General features: G+C 39.2%; 1 protein-coding gene across 1 annotated transcript; it reads right to left on the reverse strand.

The window, feature by feature from the left end:
* Window positions 1-1,278: 1,278 nt before the first annotated feature.
* On the reverse strand, window positions 1,279-3,195 carry LRRC4C (leucine rich repeat containing 4C). The gene has a single exon (XM_074149685.1). The coding sequence runs from the start codon at window positions 3,193-3,195 to the stop codon at window positions 1,279-1,281; it is 1,917 nt and encodes a 638-aa protein (XP_074005786.1).
* Between the last annotated feature and the right edge of the window lie 24,804 nt (window positions 3,196-27,999).

Genomic DNA, 27,999 nt, shown 5'->3' on the forward strand with positions numbered 1-27,999 from the left:
TTTTTAAACCAAAATCCTCGGGCTTCTTCCTGTAAGTTACTCCATTAACAGCATTTTGATTTCATTTTGCACATCAGGATACAGTTCTAATTATAGGTATTATAGATAGCTAACATATTTCACATTTATGCCTAGGAGTACCAGAAAAACTGAACTGGAAACCACTGGCTTTGATATAAAGGTGAATTTTCTTATTGACAGTTATAAATAACAAAACCAGAACAAACTTTTCAGCTTTGTCCCATAAATTCAGTGACAACTGAAACTCCTTGCAGAACTTTTCCCAGCATCATGAAATACATCTTACGATATAACAGAGAAAATTGAAAACACCTTTAGAAAGAATGATCTTAATCTTGCATTAAAAGTGAAACACCTTTGTTTGCCAGAAAGCTGCTTACAAAAAGTAAAAAGAAAACTATGCTGTTCTTCAGTAATGATCCTTAATGGTTTAATTATTCTCTTTAAAGTGATTGTGTTTTGGACCACCACAGCAGAATATCATAAGAATTTTAACAAACTTTTGATGTTTAAAGCCACACTAAAAATGAGCTATATCCAAGTACAGAAAAAAACAATATTTTATTTATAATCTTAGTTTAGTGTTTGAACTACAAATTCTGGTTCTAGAATTGTTTAAAAGATCATGGGTTTTATAGCTTTTCACAAGTAAATTGATTTCTTGGGTTTTTTCGTTGTTTTCTTTTTTTTTTTTTTTTACTTTTTCTTCCATTTTTTCACAGAATGGTGCTTTTGGTAAATACAGAGCAAATCATTACATGAAAAAAAAGGTTCTGCTTGTTTGTTTTTCTCACTCATAAAGCTGCTGTTATTATTCCATTCTCTACTGAATAATTCCAAAAAGGGCATGAGAAAACAAAAGAAAAAAAAGAGAAAAAGTGACAAAATAGACCGAATCTCACCACTAGAATTCACCATAAAAATTCCCAAAGTGTAACAGAATTCTTACAAAATTTCCTAGACCAGTTCTTTTAGGGAATCAAGATCTCCTATGAAAAATATGGCAAATGGGAATCAGGGTAGGTTGGGGAGGAAAAAGGGAACGAGGAGGGTAAATAAGTGCAGCAAAAACAGGTTCTGAGGAATACACATAATTTTGTCTGCTTTAGATCACAATAGAATTTTTAATAAATAAATTTCTTTTTCTTTGTAAAGACACTTTTTTGAAACAGTAGATTTAGCCCAGTCATTTGTGTCATTTGTTTTATAAACCATCTTTTGTTGTCCCCACCCCCACCCCATAATGTCATAAATGTTTTAGATTTGAGTCTCTTGTACATTGTCTTTTGAGTTCATTCGGATCAATAACGGTTCATGCACTGAACTGTGTATTGAATTTATTGTGTTAACTGTTGTTGTGTGGTTGAAAGGAGACTTATAAGAGTTATAGTGATTTAGGTGCTCATGCTCTATTGCTGGCATGGGCAAGTGACTCTCGATGGGTGTGTCACCTGTAAGCTCATCATCCACATTAATGATCTCTACAGTCCGTGTTGGCGCGTGATGGTTCTGCCGGTGATGCTGTTTCCTCATTTTGTAGAAAATTACCAGCATCACAGCAGCCATGAGAGTGATAGCCACAAAACAACCAATTATGATTTTGGTAGTCTTCATAACCTCATCTATTCCCGGTATCCCATTGTTTGCGTCCGTCACAGGAATGGTGAATGTTTTTTCTGTTGATCTTGTGCTCTGTGGAGTGAGTGAGGTTGTCATGTTAGTGGTCTCCCAGTTGGTAACTGGTGTGGGCCCAACCTGCTCTGTGGTCTGTGCCTCATCCTGAGAAGGTTCCACAGTCTCTACTGTGACGGTTGAAAAGTATGTGTAACCGGGGTTATCCAGGGCAGTCACATTCAGGGTGGCAGAGGCCGTGGTATTCCCAACAGAGTTACTCACCATGCATGTGTACAAACCCGTGTCTTGCACAGTTACCTTTGTAAAATTTAACGTGCCATCACTGAGCACAGCAATCCGAACTCTGTACGCCCCATGCGTCATAACAGATCCATTAGGAGTAATCCAAGATACAGAGGTCAGGGAGGTTGATGCCCGGCATTTCATCTCTGCAGCCATGCCTTCTGTGACGTTGAGGTCTGCTGGTGGCTCCACTATGACCGGAGCATAACACGTGAAGTAATTCAGGTCCAGCTCACCGATGTACCTTCCTTTTAAACTGGGAGGTGTGTGGCAACGGGCGCAGCATGCAGTATTGGAGGGTGCCTTGTCTTTAATCCACCAGCTGAGCCAAAGGATGTCACAGTTGCAGTTCCAAGGATTATGGTGCAAGTGGATCCTTTCTAGGCGGAGTGGTGTGAAGAGGTCATGAGGCAGTAGTGTTAGATTGTTGTGTGCCAGATTGATCTCTACAAGTGACTGAAGGTTATCAAAAGCATTCCTTTCTATTACTTGAATCTGGGACTGTATCATCCACAATTTCTGAAGATGCATCAACCCTTGGAAAGAACCTGGCCGGATGGCAGTCAGGTGATTCCCAGAAAGATCTAACTCATCCAGCTTTACAAGTGGGGTGAGGTTAGGAATCTCTCGAAGATTGCACATGGCAAGGTTCAAATACCTCAAGTTGGACAGACCTTCAAAGGCACCTTCTGAGATGTACGAAAGCCTTTTCAATTCCCCCAAATCCAGCCTCCGGAGAGAAGGGATTCTGTTAAAAGCATAAGAAGGGATGCTCTCAATGGGGTTGTTTCTCAACCACAGTTCCTTCAGTTTTGACAGGTATACAAAAGCCCCATTTGGGATAGTGGTCAGACGATTGTCAAAGAGCTCCAAAGTGTTGAGATTGGCCAGACCATTGAAAGCCCCTATTTCAATTGTTCTGATGTGATTCCTGCTGAGCTGCAGGATTTCTAGGTGCCTCAGATGCTTGAAGCTATTAACTTTAATGATTTGGATCTGGTTCTCATGGAGATTGAGTAACCGGGTGTTGGTGGAGATGCCGTCTGGCACGTCTCTCAGATTTTTTCGAACACAAATCACTTTACTGAACTGGTTGCTGCAGGAGCAGACAGAAGGGCAAGTTTGAGCCCTCACTAGACCAGCCACCACAAGAAGCTGAAGAGCCAACAGCACCACAAGCAGGGGGTCAAATAGGGCCCTGTTAAACCTAGGACCTATCATTATCTGCTGTGGATGTAAGGTCATCTTGTTCAACATTCATAATTTATTTGGTGTTGGTCCTTCTGGAGTTTGAATAGCCTGAAAGAAAGAAAGAAAGAAAGAGGGGAGAAGGAGAACATTAAATTAATCTCAAATATTTAAGTGTGCTCTCTAAACAAAGAGTTCTCAAGTCCTTTCAGTCAACTCTCAGTTTCATGAAACTCTGGAGCAAGAATAGCTATTGAAATTCTAATGTTTTGTTTCCTATATAGCCATGTATGTCAGCTGTAATTGGCAATGAGATAAGAAAAAGGCAGACACGAGCTTTTCCTGCTCATTCCAATGTATAATGCATGTAGCTGGATGGCAGATAACAAGTTTGACCACACTGGATACCTAAAATAAATGATTGAACTCAGGGGGAGAGCTGAAAGAAGTGGCAAGGGCCTCAAAAGGCAAAAATGAGTAAGATAAGAATCATCAGAATATTCAACGTGTTAACCTTCTTGACACATCATAAGACAAGACAACAAGTAATATTAAGAGCAAGTGGAGACTCCTGCTTTGTACAGGTGAAAATCTGCCTATACAAACATGATTCCTGCACTGGAGTTTAACTGGAAGTAAAGCCTTCAATGCTGAATGTAGCAGGTCGTGCAAATGCCAGGGCACGATCTTGCCTATTTCAAATGAAGGAAATAAAATACAAAAGAAACACGCTGAGCATCAGTTCTTCCCTACCGTTACACAGCATCATCCAATTTCATGATATTTCCTCCTCAATTCTTTTGTTTGGCACCAGCCGCAGAGAAAGCCTCATTAGTAAATGTGTGCTGAACACAGAAATAAGAATAGCCATTTAAATGCTGAAAAATATCTCTGTAGCTTCAGGGTTGGCAGTTTCATTGGCGCCTCTAGAAAAATGCTACAGATCTTACTGTAAGGGGGGAAAAAGACCTTTACACTACAAATGATCATTACCATTTTAAGAATTTCAGTACTGGTTCATTTCTGGTAGTTCTTAAAGCCCCCAGTCCTCAGTTCATTTTCAATCTGCTGCTCAGTGCAAGGTCCCTCTGCTGTAGAGATTAATGAAATTTCCTATAAATCAGCCAAAATTGAAGTCTTATAAATTACAGCAAGCTTAAAGCATATTTATAACCTGCAGCACCCAGATACATAATACACGTATTCAGTAAAACAAAATACTATAAGGCAATGGTTTTCCACTCCAGGCTCTGAATTGTTTCATTTTGTGTAAAAAAAGCTATCTTTCTTTAAAGAAAAATGCAGGAAAAAATATATTAACTTGCATCTCACAGCAATTCATTTAATGAAAGACTTTTTTTCTAATTATATATTCAGACAATGTGTTTTTGAGAATTCATTTCTGCATTTTTAAAAAACTTGTTATAATGTTTCACAGCCAGCAAGTGTTCTCATCTCACTTTTAATAATTTACTGCAGAAAAAGCCAATATAATGGTTAAAAACCTATGAATGGGAATTGGAATGTCTGAGCTGTATCTTCTTCTTTGATCTGCTCTGTAAGTGCTATTTATAAAACATCATTCTTGTTATCAAAGATTCATGAAACTAATGTGTTTTGCAACCTTGAGCAAGTCACTCATCTCTCTCTGTGGCTTACACTTCTGTCATGTGGCTCTGGAGAACCCTGGGGCTGTAGGGTTAGATATTCCTGCTCCCACCTCCCCGTTGCTTCCCTCTGCCAACAACTGTACTTCCCAACATCATCTGCATGCATTTAGGATAACGTACTGGACTAGATGAGGGGTGGCTGCTGTACACACGTTCCTTTTTACTGCAGGCTTACAAGGTCAATCATCTCTTCAAAAGTGCTGAACACAATATATGGAGAAACACGCTCAAACAAATCACTACAATTCATGCTCCCTTACATCAAAAATCCAATGGTAGTAAAACTATCTGAAAAAAGGGGGGTGAAAGGGACCTGGCTCACGTCTTTCTTGCACCGTAATGAAGAAGAAGCTGCCCATAGTGGTCAAAAGAATTATATCAATGAGTCTAATGTAAATTTCAGGCTCCTTAGTGAAGATCTGTGATCCATGAATTTTGCTGTTGAATATTAATTAACCATGTTCTGTGATAGTTAATGTGACTGTATTACCATTTTATTTTTTTGTTGCTATTTGGTGGGGTTTTTTATTCAGTTGATTTGTCCTTTCTTTCCTTTCTCATTTTTTGAAAAATTCTCCTAAAACTTATCCCCTAAGGACTTGGACTGAACAATGAATTCCATTAACAAGTAATAAAACAGATACAGAAACACCAAACCAATTATTTGACCGTCGCACTGGTGCAGTGTTGTTGTCTTCCCTGGAACTGAGCTGAGAACTCAGCCCGCTATGTCCAGCTTCAGAGCTGCTGGTTATCCTTGTGTGGCTGGTGTGGCACGGGTGGCTTGTAGAGATACAGCAATCTCCTGTCTTCTATCTCAGACCCATTCACTATCAAAGGCCAGATTTGCGAGATGCCATATGGCTTCTCTACTTTTCCTTTTTGCTACTTTCGGCTCTCGTTCCTGGTATCCTGGATACTCTGAAGGACCAGGAAAAACTATGGGATTTGTAGAATGAGAAAGTAGATGGAAAATGAGAAAGGTCATGAGAGAGCAAGTGGCCTCAACATCAGCCAGTGTATGTATAAGCTCCCTTCGGTAGCTTCTTTGCCAGCTTCCATAGAGCTGATGATGCCAAACCATGCTGCAAGCACTTCAAGGCACTTCCCTCCTCTTCCGACTTTTTGCACCTGGTGGTATCTGGTATCTCCCACCATGTCCTTCACCTACTCCTTTATCCAGCAAATTTTCCCTTTCCATCACTCCATATATGTTCCGGGGGTAAAAAAAACCACCAAACCAACAAAAAAAACCCCAAACCAACCAAAAAAAACCCAAAGAAAAAACCCCAAACATTTTACTTGAATACAGGAATACATCACAGCAAATAAATTATCCCATTAAGAGACTGATTAGCAAAAATTGTTCAACCCAAAACAAAGTGTTTCTATGTCTCAGTTGCAAAAAGATTTTTAGAAGAAATGCTTTTGTTTTATCTTCTTAAAATAAACTCCTTATATTCTTCCCATTTTTGGTTATTGACTCAAACAATTAATCAGTCACATAGAGCAGCTCTTTCCTTGTGCTGAAGGCCAAAAATACCCATGGCTTTTACATTTGCCTTTTCCCCCAGTCCTGTGCTAGGGATGTCTCAATCAAACATATCTCTCAGAACCAGGATCCATCAAAGACCCTCAGGGTATTCTGGAAACCTCAGGTCTCTGCAAAATTCAAATCTGTGCAGGCTTCAAACACAAGCTTGGCCACCGACTAATTATTAGCTGCTCTGAGTGCACAATTTTGAAGACAGGATCACCATTTTGCAAGATGCGGATATAAAGTTCTAGATATGTCTTCATATATGTCGGTGTGTCTGATTTTTCTGTGCCTAAGCTGCATCTTGTTTAATATATAAATACAGAAGATCTATATTGCCATTCCTCTGGAATGTTTCCTGGGGGACAGTGAGAGCAAATCTTAGCTTTTCTAGCTACGATTTGATTTAACTTTGGATTTATTTACATTACTAAACCTTTTTTCCCCTCTTTGTTGGTAATACAGGAAGAAAAATGCATTTTTTAGCGTAAGACCACACTAACTGGACTTGATGCTGCTAAAGTAGAGGGGAGCTGATGGTTCAAAAAAATCCACCATGACCAGCAGAAAATATGCTAGGCAATGCCTTGCAATTCCTCACCTCAACCGGTAAGCTTTGTGTGAGGCTGACATACTGCAGCAAGATGCACAGTGGCAGCAGGAATGTGCTAGAAAGGTCCTTTCTGTTATATTGGTAGATTTCCACAGCTCAGAGCCTAAGTATTCAGGAAGTCGTGGTGCAGTCATTTCACATCGGGGTAATTTTAAATCATAAATACCCTGGAAAAAAAAATTGCCAGCACAAAAACATAGTGGAAAATTCATTTAAAGTCTTGATGAACGCTATGGAAATATTTTAATGGGCTTTACGTAAAGACCCATCTGGAACTCTGTACTAGAGTAATTTACTGTTCAATATCTGACTATTATGCTAGAGACACATGAAGGTTTAGCTTTATAAATCCACACATGGAAAACAGACCATCAACCAGCTTCTTTAGTCTTTGTTGACAACTCTTTGTCTTCTAAGTGATTTTTTTTTCGCTGTTCATTTTTTCAGTACCAAAATATCAACTCTATGGTCAATTCAATAACACTAGTGCCCTCTGCTGTGTAGATTTAAAATGTAGTTTAAAATGCTAAGAATTTCCTTACTGCACATTAAGTTCCCCAGACACCATACAATTATTAAATGCATTTCCAAACATGACTTTAAGTCTGTCTGTGGCATTGCTCTAATTACCAAAGCATATATCTGTTATTTTAGTCCAGGAATGCCTATTCTCTTTATGGCCATGGAGACATACATATACATATATGGAGAGTTATTTGTTTTGTTTGCTATTTCCACAAGACTCAAAAAAATCTTTTTTTTCAAATTGACATTTGATCTGCACATTTGATATGATGTTCTCCTCCCTAAAGCTTAGCTGATGCTGAGTTAGTGTCGATGTACTACACATTTGCCTTTGAGTGAAAAGCATTGCCCTCTTAGATCCAATGCAGGAGATGAAGCAAGGAATGACAAAGCTAATCTACCCCTGCAGATACGCACAGTGCAGCTTCCCTTCGGGACGGCTTGAAGGATGCAGCAGTTCTGCTATCAAAAGGTAACTTTGCCAAACCTGTATGAGGAGATGTCTTTCTTATGGGAACCTGCAGTTCATTCTTCTATTTTTTTTTTTTTTTTTTTTTTTTTTTTGTAATTAGGTCTTAAGCCTGATGTGCTTTGATCTCTCTTTGGCTTTTTTTACCAGGAAAAAGTGACTACACTAACTCTGATTTCTGACGAATTCTCCTGTAATGGTGGGCTTTGACTACAAAAGAGAACTTTTACACCATTCCCAAAGATCTGCCTAATGAGGTACGGCAGGTGGCAAAGATATTTTCCCAAGCTCCAGTGACCCTTAGCTGGATCCCTGGCAGTTTAGTTGCTCTTGGTAACTCATACTTAGCTTTCCGTCTAGTCTGTGGGTCTATGAATAACTCTCTCATCAGTGGAGCGGTGCAGTGCAAAGGCCGTGGCTTTATCCCAATATATAGTTCATGATATGGTATGATCTAACAGACTTTGGTTGGTGCTGTACATCTGCCACTAAAAAATGAGATGTGATGCTATATGTCACTGCATTGAAAATACAGACAGCATCTATCAGATGTCAGGTGATTAAACGATCACAGTAAAATTAAATCATCACAAGTACCTCACAGTTAAATCTTGACTAAAGCACAGTTAAATCACCACAGCCCTCCCTCAGCCACGTGCCAGGAAATTTCATGACGAGGAGCACTCAGATCACTTTTTACAACTCTTTTTCAAGTTGACAAATAAGTGGCTGCATTCAGAAAATGCACCTTTGCTTCACTTTATACAGCACAGTTATGTAGGCTGTGCATCACACCCTTTTAAAGAGGCTTTTGAGAGAGAAACCCTTTGCAAAGAGATCTGCATTTTTTAGTAAACAAGCCACTCTACAGCTGCAAATTAAATGGCAGATTTCCAAACATACGTAAAGGAGCTAGGTGCGTCAAGCAGCTAATTATGCTGGGAAGTCTCTTCCGGTGGTATCAGCACCGGAGAATTGAAAATAGTTTCTGTCTGGAACGGAGCATGGAGTACAGCAATAAAAATAGGTCTAAATCCCAGGATGACTTTATGCAGGAGTGACTCTTCTGCCTCTCTTTTCAGGAACTCTGAATGCTCTCAGAGCCTGAGACTGATCCCCTCTTGGCAGCAATGCCAGCAGAGGAAGCCAAGGGAATTTCACTGTAGATACCATGAGACAAGCACACAATCTGTTTTAGCTCCACAAAATACTGAAACACATGAGGGTAAACCCTCATCCCAGAACAGAGACCGAACTGTGGGCAGGGAGCTCCACTGGGGTCAGAAATCCTCTACCAACATCTGCTCTGCAAACACTCCCGCAGCCTCAGATGCGTGTCCCCATATGGCCAGGAGGAGTTGGGCTGATGGCACCACGTTGCAAGGGATTAACTCACCACACTCTCCTTCCCCCATCCCTGCTTTTTCCATCCTGGAACTCCCTTCCACCTGGCTGAACCCCTGAGGACTAGAGCTTTCGGTTCAAGAGAACTACAAACACTTTGCGTGATGTTTCCTGCCCGTAAACAGCGCAATGGCACCGTTCCTTTTCTCCGCTGAACATCTTTGCCACCACCAAAGGAACGCATGCTATGTTCTTAATAGAGCGTTACACTAATCATGATGCAAAATCAGTAAACTGAGTTACAGTACATCTCATATTTTTCTCTTATTTATTTATTTATTTATTTTCCTCATGGATTCACTCCTTTCTGAGGTGTTTGGGTGTTTTTTTAAACAGACTGTTTTACGGTTAAAAACCACCACTGCAACTATACAGCTGTGCATCTTTTCCTCCATTCTTAAAAATCAGTTTTCCTTTTTCCCTGCTCTAGGACTTTAAGAGTCTCAACAACAGTTTAGGGAGCCATTGCAATAACGCCTAAAAACCTGGGAGGTTTCAAAGCCCAGCAGCTTCTATCTATTTGGTTTTCATTTTATTTTTAGTTAAGTACAGAGGAGGCCAATGAGGGCCAGATAGGCAGCCCTGCAATGCGAACCGATTACTTATGAGACCAGATAAATCAAAACACTTACAAGGCAAATTATTCTCCTCTTCGCATGTTTCACTGTTTCACACTGGGCCATAGCTGGAATTTTCTGTGGCCCCTCGAATCACAAAAGTGTAGGAGGCAGAGCGGATATTGCCGTTCCACAGATACTTCCCGGGTCTCTTCTACAAGCCTTTTAAGACTCAGCTGAATCACTAAGACACTGACCTGAAAGACCTAAATGTGATTGGACACATTCAATCCTCCTGAATCGCTATTGATTTCAGGCGAGTTCAATCAAGGGTGAGTTTGATCCAGTCTGCCTTTTTCTTCTTTTCTTTCATTTTGTTATACAGAAAACAGATATATTTCACACCCCTCATTTTCCAGCAAGATTTCATGTTTCCTCTCTCATGTCTTCCCAAGGTCTAAAATTTTCTCCTCCACTTCAGATAACAGAAATGAACAGGAAAGAGACATTTTAAAAATGAGTAATTTAGAATTTTGGTACAGGCAAACATATTTGTATTTTAGCTGGAAATTAAGAGACTTCACAGTGTTTTAAACTAAATCAGTCTGGTATGTCCCTGTATTTATAAATACTCTTTTACTCCCAAGTCTCATTTGCACATTACATCCTCAGTACAACTCATAACATTTGCTAATTTTATCGGAAAATCACAGGAAACATCAGTCAATGTGTAATGGATATTTCTTTAGGACATAGTTATTTTTAATAAGAGGAATTATTTGGCTTCTTTATTGACCTTTCCCTGGATGTCACCCAAAGGCTGAAGAGGACAAACCAGTTCTAATGCCTCTGTTCAGACTGCTCACAGTGGTATGAACAGGAGCAATCTATGAACCACTCACAATGAACTGACTTAAATTCTTTCATAGAATCCACCACAATAGAGCTTGGTACTAGCCTACCCAGAAACATTCTAGAAACTTAATTGGAATTAACTTTTAAAGTGGGTTAATTATATTGCATTAAATCTTTGTGTGGACACTTGTATTTAGAATTTAATTTAAGCTAAATTGAATCAAGGCCACTGTAATTTCAATTAAGAGTGTCCATAAAAGAATGTAATCTAGTGTAGCTAGTCCCTTTTCAGAGTTAATTTGGATTCACTTTCTTGAGACCCCATGTAGACATTAGGAACTTTTGTTCTGTATTGACTTGGGCTCGATTCAAACCAATTACGTAAAGGTAAAAAGGTTTTCTACCTCATCGCTATTCCCTTGGGTTATTCAAGTCCCATTTTACTCTTCTCACTTCACTAATTCAGTTGATAAAACAGTTTCTCGGAATCTTTTTTGTTTGTTTCATCTTCTATATTTTTCTGGACAGATGTTTATGTAGGGGGAAACAGGCAACTGTACACAGAAAAATTTACAATAGCCCCGATAAAAAAATTCTCTTCATTACAGCAGGATGTCCCTACATCTCAGGTGCCAACCATGATATACAGAGAAGTCATATAAGCATCTTCAGGATTTCACTGTCTTATGCCAGAAATACCTCAGTGAGCAAAAATTAAACAGCAGAATATCTATAAATATTGAAACAATGTTTTAATCCCCCTTTTGGTTTATTATCGAAGTAAAATCACAGATCCCCATTTGGAAGGGAACCATAACAAAATTAGTATAAAAACAACCCTTAATAAACAATTATATGATGTTCTAAAGCACTGCTCCAAAACAATGCAGTCTTCACTCCTGTCACACTGGGGTCGTAATTTTGAAACACTGTCATATTTCTTTGGTTTTAGCTGACTAGTAGTGACTTAAGGCAACATCTATTTAAAGGTACTACAGTGACGCTTCACTTCAAACAAGCTAGTTTTGATCTGGTAGAATATTATCAATTTTTTAACATCAAAGCATTAAATTGTATAAATTAACATCATTTTCAACAACGTGCTACAGAATTTCAAACTAGCAAGCAAAAGTCTGCAGGTTAAAATGTTGTGTCTTTCCAAAGATGCAAAGGCAAAAAAGTGCAAGGCTGATAGAATTCAAGATGTTAGCCCTCATTCCTTGCAAAATTTTCTCCCTACTCCCTAACTATAAAAAAAGATGTAGGAAATGTCAGATCAGAACATACATAGTCTAAAAATGCACACAACAAATGTAGCCAGTACAATGGAAGAGAAAAAAATAATTAAAATAAATTAAAACTGCCAATTAGAGTATATACTTGCCCTTATAAAAAGTTTCATCCGTCTTAGAAAATTGAAGTCTAGTTTTTAAAGGCCAAAATATCCTTTCCTAAGTTACAATGTGTGCATTTGTCTACTCTCTGTGCTAATGCTGAACATTTTTTTTTTACCAATACAAATCATCCTTTGAGCCTTGCTAAACTCTTGACCTCGGTAGAAAATATAAACAAGAAGACGGAAATATTTTAGTTTTGATGAACATATAATGCAGTTGTGGATCAGAAGTAGTTTCTATGCTTTGGCAACGGAGATGCTCTGATAAAATTTGAAGTAATTTAGAAAGATTTGAATATTATTTTGAGATTAGCGAATCAGACAATTGTCCATATCCATGGCATAAAAAAAATCGAGTTTGTGCCTTAACAATTGCAGTTTTTCCAAATGCAGTTTGTAATATGTAAAACAGAGGAGACTGAGGGATTAAAGGGAATTACATTAAAACAGCCATGCAAGATCTGCACCAATGCTTTTTGGGGTATTAAAAAAGTATCTGCCTAAATAATTCTATGCCATAATTCTGTGACAAGAAAGGTGGGGTTTTTTTAAGGTCTGTATTATTTCATGTTGAGTTGGAGAAGTGCTTGATAAGTATTTCATAACCTTGGTAACTCTAGGCTATGTTGCTAGTACGCATTATTCTAAAATACCTTCTGGGAGAAACATACCCAGCTAATAACACACTAAAGCACTGGAGTCCATTTTGCATCATTGCATTTGTAGCGGCTAACGGAGTCCAAATTACTCCCTCATTCTCTTAATAAACAAAGAGACAAAGAGAAAGAGACATGAGCTAAAAAGTTAAGGCTGCAAATAGCTTCGAGTCTGGCAAATGATGGTTAAACTTCTTGTCCTTGGTAACTATGGAAACCCCTTAAGGTAAGAGTGGAACACAGGCATTTTGTGGTCTGCAATTTACAAGCTGTTTATTTAATTATGAAGGAATATGAAACTGTTAGGGGCAATGCAATTTGCAATTATCACACTGTGATAGTGTTTTGAGAGAAAAAAAATAGGTACAGAGAAATATAAGAAGTTAATTTTTTTGAAAATTACTTGGTTTAGGACTTCTATGAAATGGCAACACATTGTTTTCTACTGAGATTTATGATTTTTTTTTTTTTTTTCAAAAGAGTGTGAGGAGCCAAAATTGGTCATACATTTTGCCATAATATCCCTCAGTAGATTCATATTAATTGTGTCCATTCTGTGCCTCATGAACAAAACCAAGGTCAGGATGTATTTCAATTAAACCCTAGGTGTTACCAAAGTGCAGCACAGCCAGAATAGCAAGCGTGTTATTACCAGATCTATCACTGCTGGGCAATGAATAGGTCACAGGTGCTCTTGCATACAGGATTTGTACAGCTTTAAATATTACAAGTGGGAAAATGTTTCGATTCAATTTAGGAGGCAGCTAGTGAAATAAAATTAAGAGTGAAACTGTGTGGTGACTCAGGGGGGCTATAACAACAACTGACAAGTATTTTCCCAGATCTGAACAACAAACTTTGACCTGATACTTCTGCTGTTGGGAGCTGCATGAGCGTAGGGGCCCTAGGACCCTTTGCACACAATGGGAGTTTTGGCAACAATCCGTCCTTGATTGGATTGCCTTAATAAGATGTGGAACATAGAATCATAGAATCATAGAATGGTTTGGGTTGGAAGGGACCTTAAAAATCATCTTGTTCCAACCCCCCTGCCCTGGGCAGGGACACCTCCCACCAGACCAGGTTGCTCAAAGCCCCATCCAGCCTGGCCTTGAACCCCTCCAGGGATGGACCATCCACAGCTTCTCTGGGCAACCTGGGCCAGGGTCTCACCACCCTCCCAATTAAGAGTTTCTTCCTAATATCTAATCTGAATCTCCCCGCTTTCAGTTTAAAACCGTTCCCCCTTGTCCTACGGCTCCACTCCCTGATGAAGAGTCCCTCCTCATCTCTCCTGTAGGCCCCCTTCGGCTACTGGAAAGGAGATAGTTAATATCATTCTAGTTTATGGCTGAAGAAACTGAGGCAACAGTAGATTTAATCAGTTGGTAAAATTTACCATTAAACATGGTAAAATTTACCATGTTTACGATGATACTTTGCAAACCTGACCTTCACACTCCATGCTGATGAGATGCAATGTGTCCTGCTCCAAATGACAGCCATGTAGCAACCGTTAGCTTGGCACCCACTCCAAACCAACGTGCCTCACAGCGCTGCTCCGGCCTGGCCCTAATAGCACAGAGTCTGCGTTTGAGAAGAGCATGGATGAATCTTGCTCACAGGAGTCCACAAGCATCCAGGTGGGTATGCTGTAGTGAAAGGTGCCAGCAGCAGAGCCCGGGCAGCGACCCAGAAACCATGAATCACATTTCCACCAGAATGTGGACTTCATGTGTGTACTAAAGGGTGTGATCATCAAGTTTTAGAAGACCAACATGCCATGACATTTAAAACTAAATTTGATTAAATAGTAGAAAATGTTCTGTTCTATTCTACAGATTCCCACATTACTCTTCACAGAATCACAGAATGATACAGGGTTGGAAGGGACCTCTGGAGATCATCCAGTCCAACCCCCTGACAGAGCAGGTCCACCCAGAGCAGGTTGCACAGGAACGTGTCCAGGTGGGTTTGGAATGTCTCCAGAGATGGAGACTCCACCACCTCTCTGGGCAGCCTCTTCCAGGGCTCTACCACCCTCACAGGAAGGAAGATCCTCCTCATGGTTAGATGGAACTTCCTATGTTCAAGTTTGTGCCCGTTCCCTCTTGTCCTGTCCCTGGGCACCACTGAAAAAAGACTGGTCCCATCCTCCTGACACGCACCCTTTACGTATTTACAGGCATTGATCAGATCCCCCCTCATTCTTCTCTTCTCCAGACTAAAAAGACCCAATACTCTTCTTATCATAGTATTTGTACACCTCCCGGAAATGCATTAAATACCACAAATTTGTCACTTCATCTGTGTATTCTTTACCTCATCCCTTCTCCTACAGGACTGTATTTAGATGCTGTTCTGGTTTGGTAGGTATCATCAAGTATCTGCTGCAAGCTGATGATATTATAGACATTTGCTATGCTATTCCTTCTTGAAACTCATTGGACATGTCATGAGACATGGTCCTCTTCTACCCAGAGAACAGGCCACAAACAGCACTATGGACAACCTGAGACCCAGTCCAATCCTTTCTACAATGGGAACAGGCAAGGACTCCTGGGGAGCTACTGTCACCTTTTCCCTGTGAACTGTTCTCAAAGCTTCCTCTTGGCCAGGCTCTCCAATATCTGTGCTACGATCTTCTGATCCTTGACCACAGGAAAGCTTTCGTATAAACCTCATGTCAGAGAGGGTCTTGTCAAACCCTGAACTCACTTTTAAATATAAATGTCAAAAACAACCTAAACGACAACTCCTGCCATAGAACTGTACAAGTGGTAAAATGTGACATCTGAAAGTCATTATCATTTGGGGCTATGCAACTAGGAAGATGTAAATCACTTGAAATAGAAAAACAGCTCACACTCAGGGAACTGCCCGCGGTAGCTGAAGAAGGAAAGGGAAGAAAATAATAGTTAAGAGGTTCATAACTGTTTCACATGCAACTAGGCAAAGTATCTTCTGGCACCACTGCACCAGTCCAGGACAACATGAACTCCACCCTTCCCTTTTACCATAACCACATCCCGCCAAGCGTCGGTCCTCTGCTGCAAACAGCTCTTTCTGACCTAGTAAAGGACTGATGATGTTTTATGGACCACAGTACTTTTGAAAGATAGTATGCTCCAAAACCAGTTTCACTCTAAAGTGACTAATTACTAAAGTTTTAATGACTAGATTACAATAATAAGTGCGTTAACCCCCAAATATGTTTGTATAAAGCATAGTCATAGGGTCGCACATGTATATGTAAGACTATATTTGAATTGCAGAAATGCTTCATACGGTGATTTCCACACTGACCTTAACAGGTAAAAAACATCCTTTCCCTTGAGAGCTTAGTCAAGTACTGCAAGCAAAACCAGAACGACCTAAGTCAAATTTTATAACTGTGTTGTCAAACATTGCAAAGAAAAATAATTAGGTATTTTTACTTTAATCTGTTCTAATTTTATTCAAATTTTAAACTAATTCCGAAGTAACTTGTTAATACTGGAACACACTGGTTCTATATGGACTGAGATGAGGTACTAGCACAATCCCGTATCATCCATCCCAATGTGTTTTCCTGAGGTATCCAAAACATAGTGCATATCTTCGCACAGTATATGGACTGATTTAAGAATTGATAATGAAGATCTGCCTGGAAAAGTTATAATTAACAAAGAAAGCTTGACCGCAGTTTGGTGAAAATCAAAGGCTCCAAAGAGGTTTGTGAGAAACAGTGGTAAATTAAATAAGTTATTCTCTTTCTGTCCAGACCATCTATAAATCCAAGAATCATAAATGATAAAGATAGAGAAGACATTATCTCTCTGAAACTTCACACTGAGATAAGTCTTACCGAGAAAAAGAACAGATTACTTCATATTTTCACATAGACATGGTTTTTAAATTGATGAGTATACATTTATGTGATGGAATATCTTCTCTACGTAGGCTGCTTGTAGCCTGGTTATTGAAATCACTGGCTAAGTTCAAAGTATTATTACCTCCACATAAAATTCATATCAGATCCAGGAAAGCTGGCATATACTTCTTTAGCAAATGATCATTTTCACTGAAGTGCTGTTTACCTGCTTCAAGTTAACCAACAGGATACAATGCCCAGTATCAGCAGTGCTGCGATGCTCGTTCAGATTCAGAATAGATAGAGCATTCCATGCTCCTGAGCCCACCACAGACTTCCATTTTTAACTAGATCCATGAGAGAAAACGATGGGTAAAAACCGACCCCTACAGAAAAAGAAACCAGGATTTTTGTGTTTGATTTCAGCGGAGTCAGGACTCCCATCTCTTACGTCAATAAGAATTTGCTAGACAGAGCCAACTGCAGATTATTGCTGATGTAAGTACTAGGGCTTTGATGCCATTCTTTTAGGATAGTTCTCAGGGAGATGGAAATTTAATTTTCATTTAATTAAAACTGTCACATAACATAAAAGCAAAAGTAGTAACTGAGACAGCTAAAAAGACAGAGGTCATGTATGTGAAAGCATGCTATGAAACAAAAGTAACGGAATATTTCAAAATGTCAACATAGCAATATATTGGTTCTTTAAAAATTCCATGAACTTCCTCTGCTGCTTTAAAAATGTATAGCCAGAAAGTGAATCCGAGGTTCAAAACAAATTTGAAAAGTATCCATCCAAAGTAGAATAAATTTGATAGCTGATGTTACTCAAGGACCTAAATATGCCTGTTTGCAGCAAAGCTGACTTCTATAGCAATACAAATATATATATCACAGACAGCAGCGATACCACCTATTATCATGGATGTCCAACATCTGCCATTGTGAAAAGCTGTTTTCAGTTTCTCAGAACTCTGTAAAACTTTAACCATTTACCGATGAAGTGTTCCATGCAGGGATGTACCTACAGTATGATGTTAGGTCCCAGTCCGATTGGTCCGGAAGGGGTTCACAATGACTCTGAGGCAGCTGTCATACATTATGGTAACATATAGTTACCAAAAAAGAAAAAGGGAGAATATTACTGATAAAAGCCCAAGTACTGAATTCAGGTTGGTTTTTTTCATTCTGTACATTGAAAGACACAGAGTTACTATGAGGAAAATATGATCTATATAGTCATATAATTAAAGATAGTATAAAAACACAAAGCAGCCAATGAAGCTTGCAGTCAAATAAATGTATTTATGCATGTAGAGGTATACCTAATACACTTTGAAAAATATAGTTCAACACTATTTCTAAAACAACTATTTGTTTCCTACCAGGACAATATTTTCTGAATTTTTAAATTCTAACTATTGCTCCAGCCTGAGCACATCAAAAATAGAGTTGAATGGCAAAAGTGCTAATGTGTCCAGATCTCTCTGGCTGAGAACCATTTCCTGGATTCTTACCTATGCTCTCTGCTCCACAATGATGCACATGGATAAGCACATGAAATATTTTCTGGCAGTCATTAGCAGGGGGCCATGTAAGCACTTCAAGTGGACAAACAGATTGCTAACCTAGCCCTCCCGTGAAGTGCGCTGCTGGAGACCTTTGGCGTCACCAGGCACTCCCACACCAGAGTTTGTCACACCAGTTCCCTGTGGTTATGGGCTGTTAAATCAGTGATACATGTAAGTTCTTAAATAAGTGTAAATGTTTAAATACCGACCCTCTATAGCACAGACATCCCCAGCGCTGCTCTGCCTCACGGACTTATATCGCATCGTGGAGCTTTTAGTCTGGAAGAGCACATAATTAATTGTACAGTAAATTTTACTACTTGCCTGATATTTCTAGCTATATCCACCTGTGCAAGAATGCCCAATGGCAGCTATTACCAAGTAATTTGCTGTCGATCTCTGCCCTTGATCTGCAGGAATGATTTGAAAACCTGGGTCAAAGCATCTTGGGAAAAACACCTTCATTTCTTTACTCATATCCTGTCCGTATGCTCAATACTTAAGAAAGCTCAGGAAGTGACAAGATGCAATAACAGCAGCTAGAACCGGAGAAGACAGGGAGTTATGTCTCACATTGTTCACACAAAGCACAGAGATCTCCTTTCCTAGACCTGATTTATGGACTGGGATCTAAATCTCAGAAGGATTTCATGGAAGACAGGAGAACTGCTGGGTATCTGTGCTGGAGAACGCACAGATTTAAGAACTTCCTCTAATACTGCAGCCATATACCTAAACCGAAGGTATTGCTATCAAGGAGGGGATGATGGAAAAAAAACCCACATTTTTTTTTTTTTTATATGTGAGCTCCTGTATGGGTCCAAGAAGGAAAAAAAAAAAAGTGACATACATAGCACATTCCTGTGTTTTCTTTCTAATTCTTACCATTCCAGGAGCATGAAGGCAATCTTTTTCTATGTAATTCTACAGAAATTGGCCAAATTTAGTCTAGTTCTCAGATGGGATAAACTGGCATTTCTCCATTCAAGTCAATAAAACCAGAATTACCTTTATTCCAGCTGAAGTTTGTGGTCCTTGATACCTCTAAACTAGACTGATCCGTTCTTGAGGAATACCAGGAGGTTCAGATATCCAATTGCTATGAAAAGGCAGCTTTTATAAAATGGACTTCAAATGGTAAAGATAAGACAAATGCTTTTGTTTTAACTGTGTAATAAAGATCTCTCTTCAGATAGCTGAAGTGGTGAAAGAATGGCAATCGTACTCAAAAGATTGGGTTTAGTTTTAGTTCTTAAAAAATAAAACTTTCCTTTTTCCAAATGACAAGTTATCTCCCTTCTTTTTCTCTTTTTTCTTCCTTAGTACCATGAAATACAGGGTTTCAATGGTAGCTATGAAATAAAAACAGCAGATATACCCCGCAATGAATGAAGAGAGTTCCTTATCTCCAGTCTTTATGCTGTGCTATGTCTGGTTGGGAGGTTTTACATTGACTAATAGACGGTAATAGCTTACAGTTAGATACTGACTTTTATCTAGAAGTTTCCCTGGGAGCTTTAAATCTTACAAACAACAATTGACAAACAACATAATATATATTGAATGACTCTCCATATATATAGTAATTCTATATTATATATAATTCTATATATATAATATATATTATATATAATTCTATATTATATATAGAATTACTCTATTCACTGTAATCTGGCTACTTCTGGAAAGAAACACAGCAGGTTTTTTATAGCTTACCATTTTATATCAAGAAATACTGAAGACTGCTATCTTCAACTGAAATCGAAGGCAAACTTTAGACATGTGGGGTACGTATCTATGCTCAAATTTGACGCACAACAACAATTAGGGTAAACTTCCCTTCTGTTTCGGGAAGTACAATTTTGAAAGAAGGCTTGACTCCAAGGCGAACTGATTTCTCATTCACTTGTACCCTGTCAGAGAATAGTATTTCTGTCGGAACAGCACTAGAGCACTGCTGTAGATTTGGTCTGGAAGAACAATCTGCTCTTATGGAATTGCTAAAATAGCTTCTTGTGACTCTCTGTCTTGCTCAGCAGATACAACAGATCTTTTCCAGGACAGAGAGAAGGCTGGGTATCCAGTGTGAGCAGACTAGTACTCCACATTCTTTAATCAGCGGTAACTCATGCATACTGGTAATGTATCTTACCAGTATTTGCAGAAGCATGTGCTAGACAGTCTCATCCCTGACATTTGTCTTGAGTGAGCCAGGGCATGACTTGGGAAAGAGTTAGCCATGAATTATCTCACCTCTTCTTAAAAGTGAAGAAAAATCCCACAAGAGAATAGCCATCATTTGGTGGGATCTATAAACATTCAGTATCATCTGCTGTTTAGACTGCCCTCAGCAACCACTGCTTCTGTTCTTACTTGAAACAGGTAACAGTGGCAAATACCGGGATTTAAAGTCCTCTCTATAGGCAACCACAAGAACAAGAGAGCAAAGCTGTATTAATATCTTACAGTCATTCTTTAGAGTTGTTTAAGAGGGGAAAGTTTTCTGCTGCTCCACAAAGCAGCCCAGAAATGTAACCCCCAAGGCTGCAGTATAGTGTAGTCAGCAAAGCAGCCTTAATAGTCTCTCCTTAGTGTATAAAAGTAGCATAGCAAGACACCTTTCAATTTAATTAAGGGTCTGCCAGGAACCTAGAAACTTAATTTTTCCTACTTAAAGACTACTAAATCCTCCTTTCAAAATTTCGTTTACCTACAGTCTGGTGTCCAAGTTGTCAGCAATTTTTTTTTTTTTCCTTCAGTATAGTACAAATTGCTCAGTCATTTCAAAATTACGCAGCAGCAAAAATAACAAACTTTTTATTTTAATGGTTTGGGGTGCTTTTCCTCTCACCAGGACCCCTCACATTTATACTAAATACAGCTTCATTTCTCAAAAGAAAATTTAATAAGCAGTACTTTAAAGCGAGAAAGGCACTTACTAGACCATATTCAATTGCTCTTCGCTGCTATTCTTTATCTCCCAATTTTTGCTGAAAGGCAAAGTAAGAACATACTGGGGAGCGAGAGGAATAATTTCATTAGTGACTGCTGAACAATGCAGACACAGCAGACAGTACACCTGAAAGCTGGTAGAGGGCTACTACTGTCCTCTTCTTGAAATTCCAATTCTCAGACTATCAATTCAAGGATTTTGGAGACAGGTTTGCTGCACCTTCCAATGGCTGATTCCATTTGCAACAAAAGCATTTTCACTGAATTTCTCTCCATATACTGTAGATGCAAGGTCTATAGCTAGACACAGGGACTATGTCCCATTAGTTTGGGCATTCAGCCGCATACTTTAGTACGAACTGGCAAATCTACCCCAGGGAGTAGCGTTGTGAAGACCTTGTGCCTTATGAAGGTTGTTGGCCATGGCTCTGCCCACTACATGGTGGCGCAAACATCAATAACACAAATAAAATTTAAAGATCCAGATTTCATACTTCAACTAAAGTCACCCAACACTTCATTCCCCCGAGAAAAAAGTTCACTTTTCTGAACGCACGTTGAATTCTGCTATGCTGGCATGTTCTTTTAATGGGAAGTTTCCACTTCTACTCAGTGCATGAAGATCATGTCATTCAACACAAAATTAGAGTTATGGATGTTGAGCCAGTGCTCTATAGCATGAAGAATGCCTGTAGAAAGTCCTGACTGTGCTGTAACAGTGTTTACTGTCAAAAATAAAATTCACAGGCCAGATCCACAGCTTCCATAAATCAGTGTAGCTTCACTGGCACAGGATCACTGCACACATTTAGTTTCTCAAACTCCCAATCCTGCATTTTTAACCAAGTGCTGGTGACAGTCAACCGAGGGTGGATGGATTTACACTTAGGAAAACAACGACAAGAAAAAAGGAGAGCACCTCTCTTTGTCCATTGTTAATGAACAACAATGAAGATTAGTTTTGAAATATCTGGTAACCATAGCTCATTATATTATTGTGAAAATTATATTTAATGGAGTATTTCTCAAAAATGTTTGAACTTGATCAACAGCAGGGTCAAAAAAAATCCCCTACAACTTGCTGTGTCTCTGTTCTTTACAATGACTATTGGATTTCTGTCACAAGAAATACACAAAGAGAGGTTTCTAGGAGGTGTAGATGATGGTTATAAGGAATTCAGTGTTCGATACACATGAAAGTCTTCTCTCTGGAATGAAGACATTAATGGATGCAGAGTATAAGGCATTAAATTCCATTTTTTACTCCTCTCCTGATGAATTATAACTTGCCAAAGCCATATCATAAGTAAGAAACAAATTCAGGATTAGTACTCAAAGGACCCCATGTTAAAAATTGCTTTATTTTTTGGGGGGTTGTTTTTTTTTTTTTTCTTTTTTTATCTAACCAATATTGTCTTCTCGATAGTACTAATTCCACTTTAGGTTTACTCTCACGATCAGGTACTAAATGATCAGTTCTTTTGAACTGTAGAAATGAAATGACATCACTTTCCCTCCGCTGTTTGCCCAGTCAAGGATAACTCATGTGCCATTGACCGGTGAAGTGATGAAGAGCATTTCAAAAGGGAAACTGGGATGATTGCTTCTATGTGGTTTTATTACATTACTGTTTGCCACTTGCCCCTTCAGGCAAATGCCATACCCCTTCCCAGCATCACATCTCTTACGCAATGTGATCTCACCTTTCTGTCTAAAATTACAGATCTATCTTAAACAATGTATATCAGAGAAGATCACAGCCTTCCATTATCTTGAATGTCTGATCTTAATGAGGCCTGACAGCGCTTCAACTGAGTTAGAACAAAGCGTATAAAATTATCAGGATTGTATTAGAAAACAGTACCCAAAATCTTTGATGTTTGATCCCTTTCTTACTCGTACAAAGGCAAGTATGAGCTCATAGAACTTCTCGTGTTACTCAAAGCAGCTGGTTGCAAAATCCAGAAACTGCAAGAAGGCTTTGCCAAAAGATTGCACTTCAAAAATTATTTTATAGCTGACTGAAGACCTGAAGTTTATTATCCAAAATGCATTTAAAAGCGTAATTCGGATATAGTTCACAGTATAACTCGAAGTGTCACAGAGTAGGAAGAAAATTATTCATACTCACTTAATAGGGTAGGGATCTAGGCTTTCTGGACATGAAAATGGCATTTGTCCAAACAATCTACTGTCAGGATTTTTTTTTTTAAATCTCCCTATACTTGCCTACATGTAGTATCAGATGCCCATTGTAACTGAGCAACGCTAAAGATCAGTCTTCATAAGCTGAACTTAAACGTGCTATGGAAAAACAGAATTAAAACTTGGCTTTTGTAAGCAGTTTAGGGGTTATTTACCCCATCACTTGCTCACTCGCACCAAAGCTGAGGGGTATGTGCGACATTTGCCATTAGTTGCAACTCTTAGGTAAAGAAAATAGTCTTTGCTATGGAGTAGTAATGGACCACAGCTACCGGAGTTATTCCTGTAATATATGTAGCAGAACTTTTGTGCTGCGGTGTTGAAGATTATAAATTTACACCCTGCTGCTGAAAGATGCTGGGGGGGGGGTCATTACTCAGTCTGAGCTGAAGCCGATTTGATCTTGAAACTCAGCAGAGCAGCTTCCTGACTCAAGATCATAGAGTTATATAGTCTTCCTCAACAAAGGGTCAGAATAAAAAAAAAAAAAAAAAAACAAACAAAAGGAAAGAAGCTCCTCTCAGTTAATTACTACAGCCATATCTGGCTCATTAGTGCCATTGACTCATGGTGTGAAAAAACAACTGAAAAGGTTGCACCCCAGCAAACTAAACATGAAAAATGCTCTTTTGTAATTATGAATGAAATAGAATCATTGATTTATAGTTAATCATTCCTTTGACTATCTGATATATCTATAACTTAAGAACAAATCAAAAAACCATAGGACTTGCCAGAAGAAAAAAAAAACAATTTAATTTAATTAAAAGGCATATTTTCTTTTTAATTTGTCTTCTTTTTATTCTTTTATTTTTTTTCTTCATCTCCTCCCCCCTTCCAAAAGCACTGCCAATAGAATTTACTGAACAATGGCCTGTTATGCAATACACTGAAATGTACACAGTGGTTTTGATGATAATAAACTATTCAGAAGCCTGGAAATACTTTTTGCAGAGCCTGGGGATAAAAATCTACAGAATTTAATTTCCACAGACCTTACAAGAGAGTTTTATCCATCCTACAAGATAACCCCAAACCACTATCTAAAAGAAATCATTTTTAATTAGGTTCTGAGGAGGAAATGCTGGCCCCAGTAAAATCATTAGAAAAACACTTTCTTTCCACAAGAGGTTTATTATACTCCATATGTTTTAGAAGAAAAGAAATGCAGTCCTGTTCAATTTTTACAAGATCTCTATTCTTTTCATCCCTGTTAAAGGCTACATCCTGATCCTCTCTCACTCGTATTTTGTTGTGGGTCCGTTACAGATAAGCATAGATACTTGGAGACTTAAAGGACTGAAGCCAGATGTTTCACAATAACCACATCCTTAATTACTGAAGTAAGGTACCTACCAAGTTTTGAGGATCTGAACCAGAGCTACTCCTTGTGCCTTGTTATTGCATTGTTTATTGTAATTTTCCTGGAGTTTTAAAGGTCTTTTTATATTGGTTTCAGTTGAGTAATATATAGATCACCCATTTCTAAGTCAGAGAGATGACCATGTGGTGATGTCCTCTATCCCTACTTTAGTGTCATCATTAGCTCTTACTACATTTGTGCCGCACTCCAAATAGAAATAGGAAAAATGACAGAGCTGAGAAAGTGCAGAATTACAGTGTGCAACGGATGTTTATGAAGAAGGTCTGGTACCATTACCAGTCCTTTGAGACAGTCCTGAGAGACCAGGGTTCAACAACTCGAATATTGTGCCACGCAAACGAAACAGAATTGCTTCTGGGGAGACGTAATGAAACGGGAAGATGAGTGTCTTTGTTACCATTTTCTATTTCATAGAATAATCATGCCTTAAAGCTGCTAAGACCAGTTCCTCAGACACTTGTTTGCAGTGCGTGGTTCCAGACAAATAATGACATTTACAAATGCTATTTCTGCCAACGACATCAGCCTCGCTGACTGTCTATTCTGTTGTTAGCTGAGAGATGAATACATATATGTATAAACATAAAAAGCATACATATCTCACAGACATACATGCTTGAAAAAGAGGTAGGGACTGGAATTAAGGTCTCTAAAGAGGAAATTAAGTAACTTGCCTACTGATTCACCCTAGCCTAGCCTTGTTTGATGGTAGTCATGTGCTCTGTTAATTTGAAATCTAATTATGCTCTACTACTAAGCTCAAGTGCAGGGAACTGCATGTACCCAAGGAGATGTTTCAAAGAGCTTTCCTCTGTGGAACGTCTGCAATACCTATTTTTAAATCAGGACCCAAAATGTTGCCTTCACTGAAATGAAGCTAATCTCTGCACAGTGAACCAAAAGAGCATTCTCCTCATTAGTGGTGTCTGTATTGGGCCAGGCACAAACATGAGAGAGAATTCCATTCCAGTCCTCCAGAATCAATCAGAATCCCATTCAAATGAGTCCTGTGGAATTGGCAAATAGATCTTCCTATGTGACTGAAAAATTCACATTTAAAAAAAAAAAAAAAAAGGAAGTTGCTAGCTCAACGTTTTAATTATAGTAGCTGAAGAAATTTTTGAGTTCTAGTTCATCCTTTGGACTGAAAAGCATTAGGAAACAAGTCTACCAAGAAAGGAACAAAGATCTATATAGCCTATCTAAAATTCACCCTGACTTTTCTAAGATTAAGTCACTTGGAAAATCTTTCTTTGTTGAAGACCTGTTTCCTTTTAAAAAACAGTTCTCATGACATAATTGATACCCTTATGTCCACAAAATACTATAGGTTCTGGATTTACTGTTTCATTTGAAAAGATACCCAGCAGCATAACAGAGATGTACAGCTTACTGGGGCTGGGGCTTAGCATGCACTAAAATGACCTCCTGAAACTCCACATCACCAAAGATTTAATCTGAAGATCCATCACCCATGTTTTTGGTCCTTCTCAAACCTTGAAAATCAAATTACATTAAGCACAGAACATTTTAATCTTCTTATCACCACCAGCGCATACAATTAAATCAAAATTATCACAGCCAATAAAAACCAGAAAAGATCGCTTTTTTCAAAATTACGTGACCACTAGAACATGGAAATCACTATCAGTTTCTAAGAACAGCTGTGGGTGGACAGTGCTTTTATAACCCATTAAAGGTATCTTAATTTTTACATCCTTATCAGGGTTCCATTATTTCAACAAATTAGTGCTTCAGAGGAGCTTTAGCTGAACACACAGTGTTCCCCACCAGCAGCCCTGCAATCAGCAATAAAATATAATGAAACGATGTTAACAGCACGCTGTACTAGCTTAAGCATCTATGAGTTTTGTTAGTTTGGCCAGGACAATTCCAACCTGTCTGTAAAATTCAGACAGAAAGACAAAAAAGACATTTTTTTCACCACGGCTAAGTTGCACGTGTGCCTCTCTGGCTCTCACCACGGGTTTTTCCCAGACCAATTAAAGGCAGTCTGTCATTATTACTGAAGTGTTGAAAGTCCAGCTCCAGACACAGAGGGACTCGTGGCTCAACTGTGGTCTCTAATAGAAGTCGCTGTGCTTTCATTTCACAGGCCCGCAGAGCTAGTAAAATAAACCCTTTTCTTCTGCCACACACAATTCTCCAGTTGCATTGTTAGGCACTTGGAGCTTCATTTGACACATCAGGTCCCTTACAGCTGACTCCGTGGACGTGTGACCTGATCCAGTATGGTAAAACCAGGGAGCTGCCGACAGCCCACACACAGGATGACGGGTTGCTTTCTGAAACGAGGGAAGCAAAACAGCCCTCAGCGGTGATGAAAAGAAGGGAAAAAGCAGCCCTGAACTATCACTTCTCTTGGCGTTGCAGAGACTGGCTCCGTGCCCAAGGCAAAAATTACATCTAAACCCTCACATGCAGCTGAGCGAGACCTGCCGGAGCGTGCGGGGACTGTCTGAGTCAAGTTCCCGTTTCCACGTGATCCTAAAAGCAGCTGAAGATGCCAACCTCAGGATTCAGCCTAAACGTTATAAACGTATGTATTTTTGCAGTCTTGTGCGGCCAGATGCAGTGTTTTTAAGCGATGCAGGAGTGCCCCTATAGGAGACTTAAACCTCCTTGCTCGGGAAAGCTGCAGCTCACAGGCACAATTCCCCAGCGGTCTGCTCTCACATCTGCGCCCCACTAAAACCAAGGAGTCTCTACGAGCACTGATGCCCTCCCACAAAAAGCAGCTGATCTCTGCTATTCACCCCTCAGAGGTACCACCAGGGGTAGAGGCTTAAATGGGGGGTCAGAGGGCGTCTGTTGGAATCATGAACATCTGAAGTGGCTTGAAACCACAGCTTTACTGAACTGAGTTAATAAGTTACAAAATCCTCTGCTTCCAAGCAGGCATCGAGATATATAATTACATGAATTTAAAAGAAAACTCTCTTATGCCCAGGCTATTTTTTAACTACCATCTGTGCAGGAATCCTCTGCTTTCCACTGAAGCACTCCGTGCTGCCTGCTCTCGGGGATGGAGACATGGGTGAGAATAATCCCTCACTTGAGCTGGTACGGCTTCCTCAACTGTCGCCCTGCGAGTGAGGGGCTGTATGAGTGAAGCTACAGATCAGCTAGCTCCAAGACAGACAGATATTTGATGAATACTGTGTCCAGCTTTGGAGTTCTCAACACAGGAAGGACATGGACC

This window comes from Numenius arquata, chromosome 6 (genome assembly GCF_964106895.1).
Source record: "Numenius arquata chromosome 6, bNumArq3.hap1.1, whole genome shotgun sequence".
Taxonomy (NCBI): domain Eukaryota; kingdom Metazoa; phylum Chordata; class Aves; order Charadriiformes; family Scolopacidae; genus Numenius; species Numenius arquata.

Excerpts from the sequence above, each read along its gene's own strand:
- LRRC4C (XM_074149685.1), bottom strand. The coding sequence starts at position 3,195 with ATGTTGAACAAGATGACCTTACATCCACAGCAGATAATGATAGGTCCT.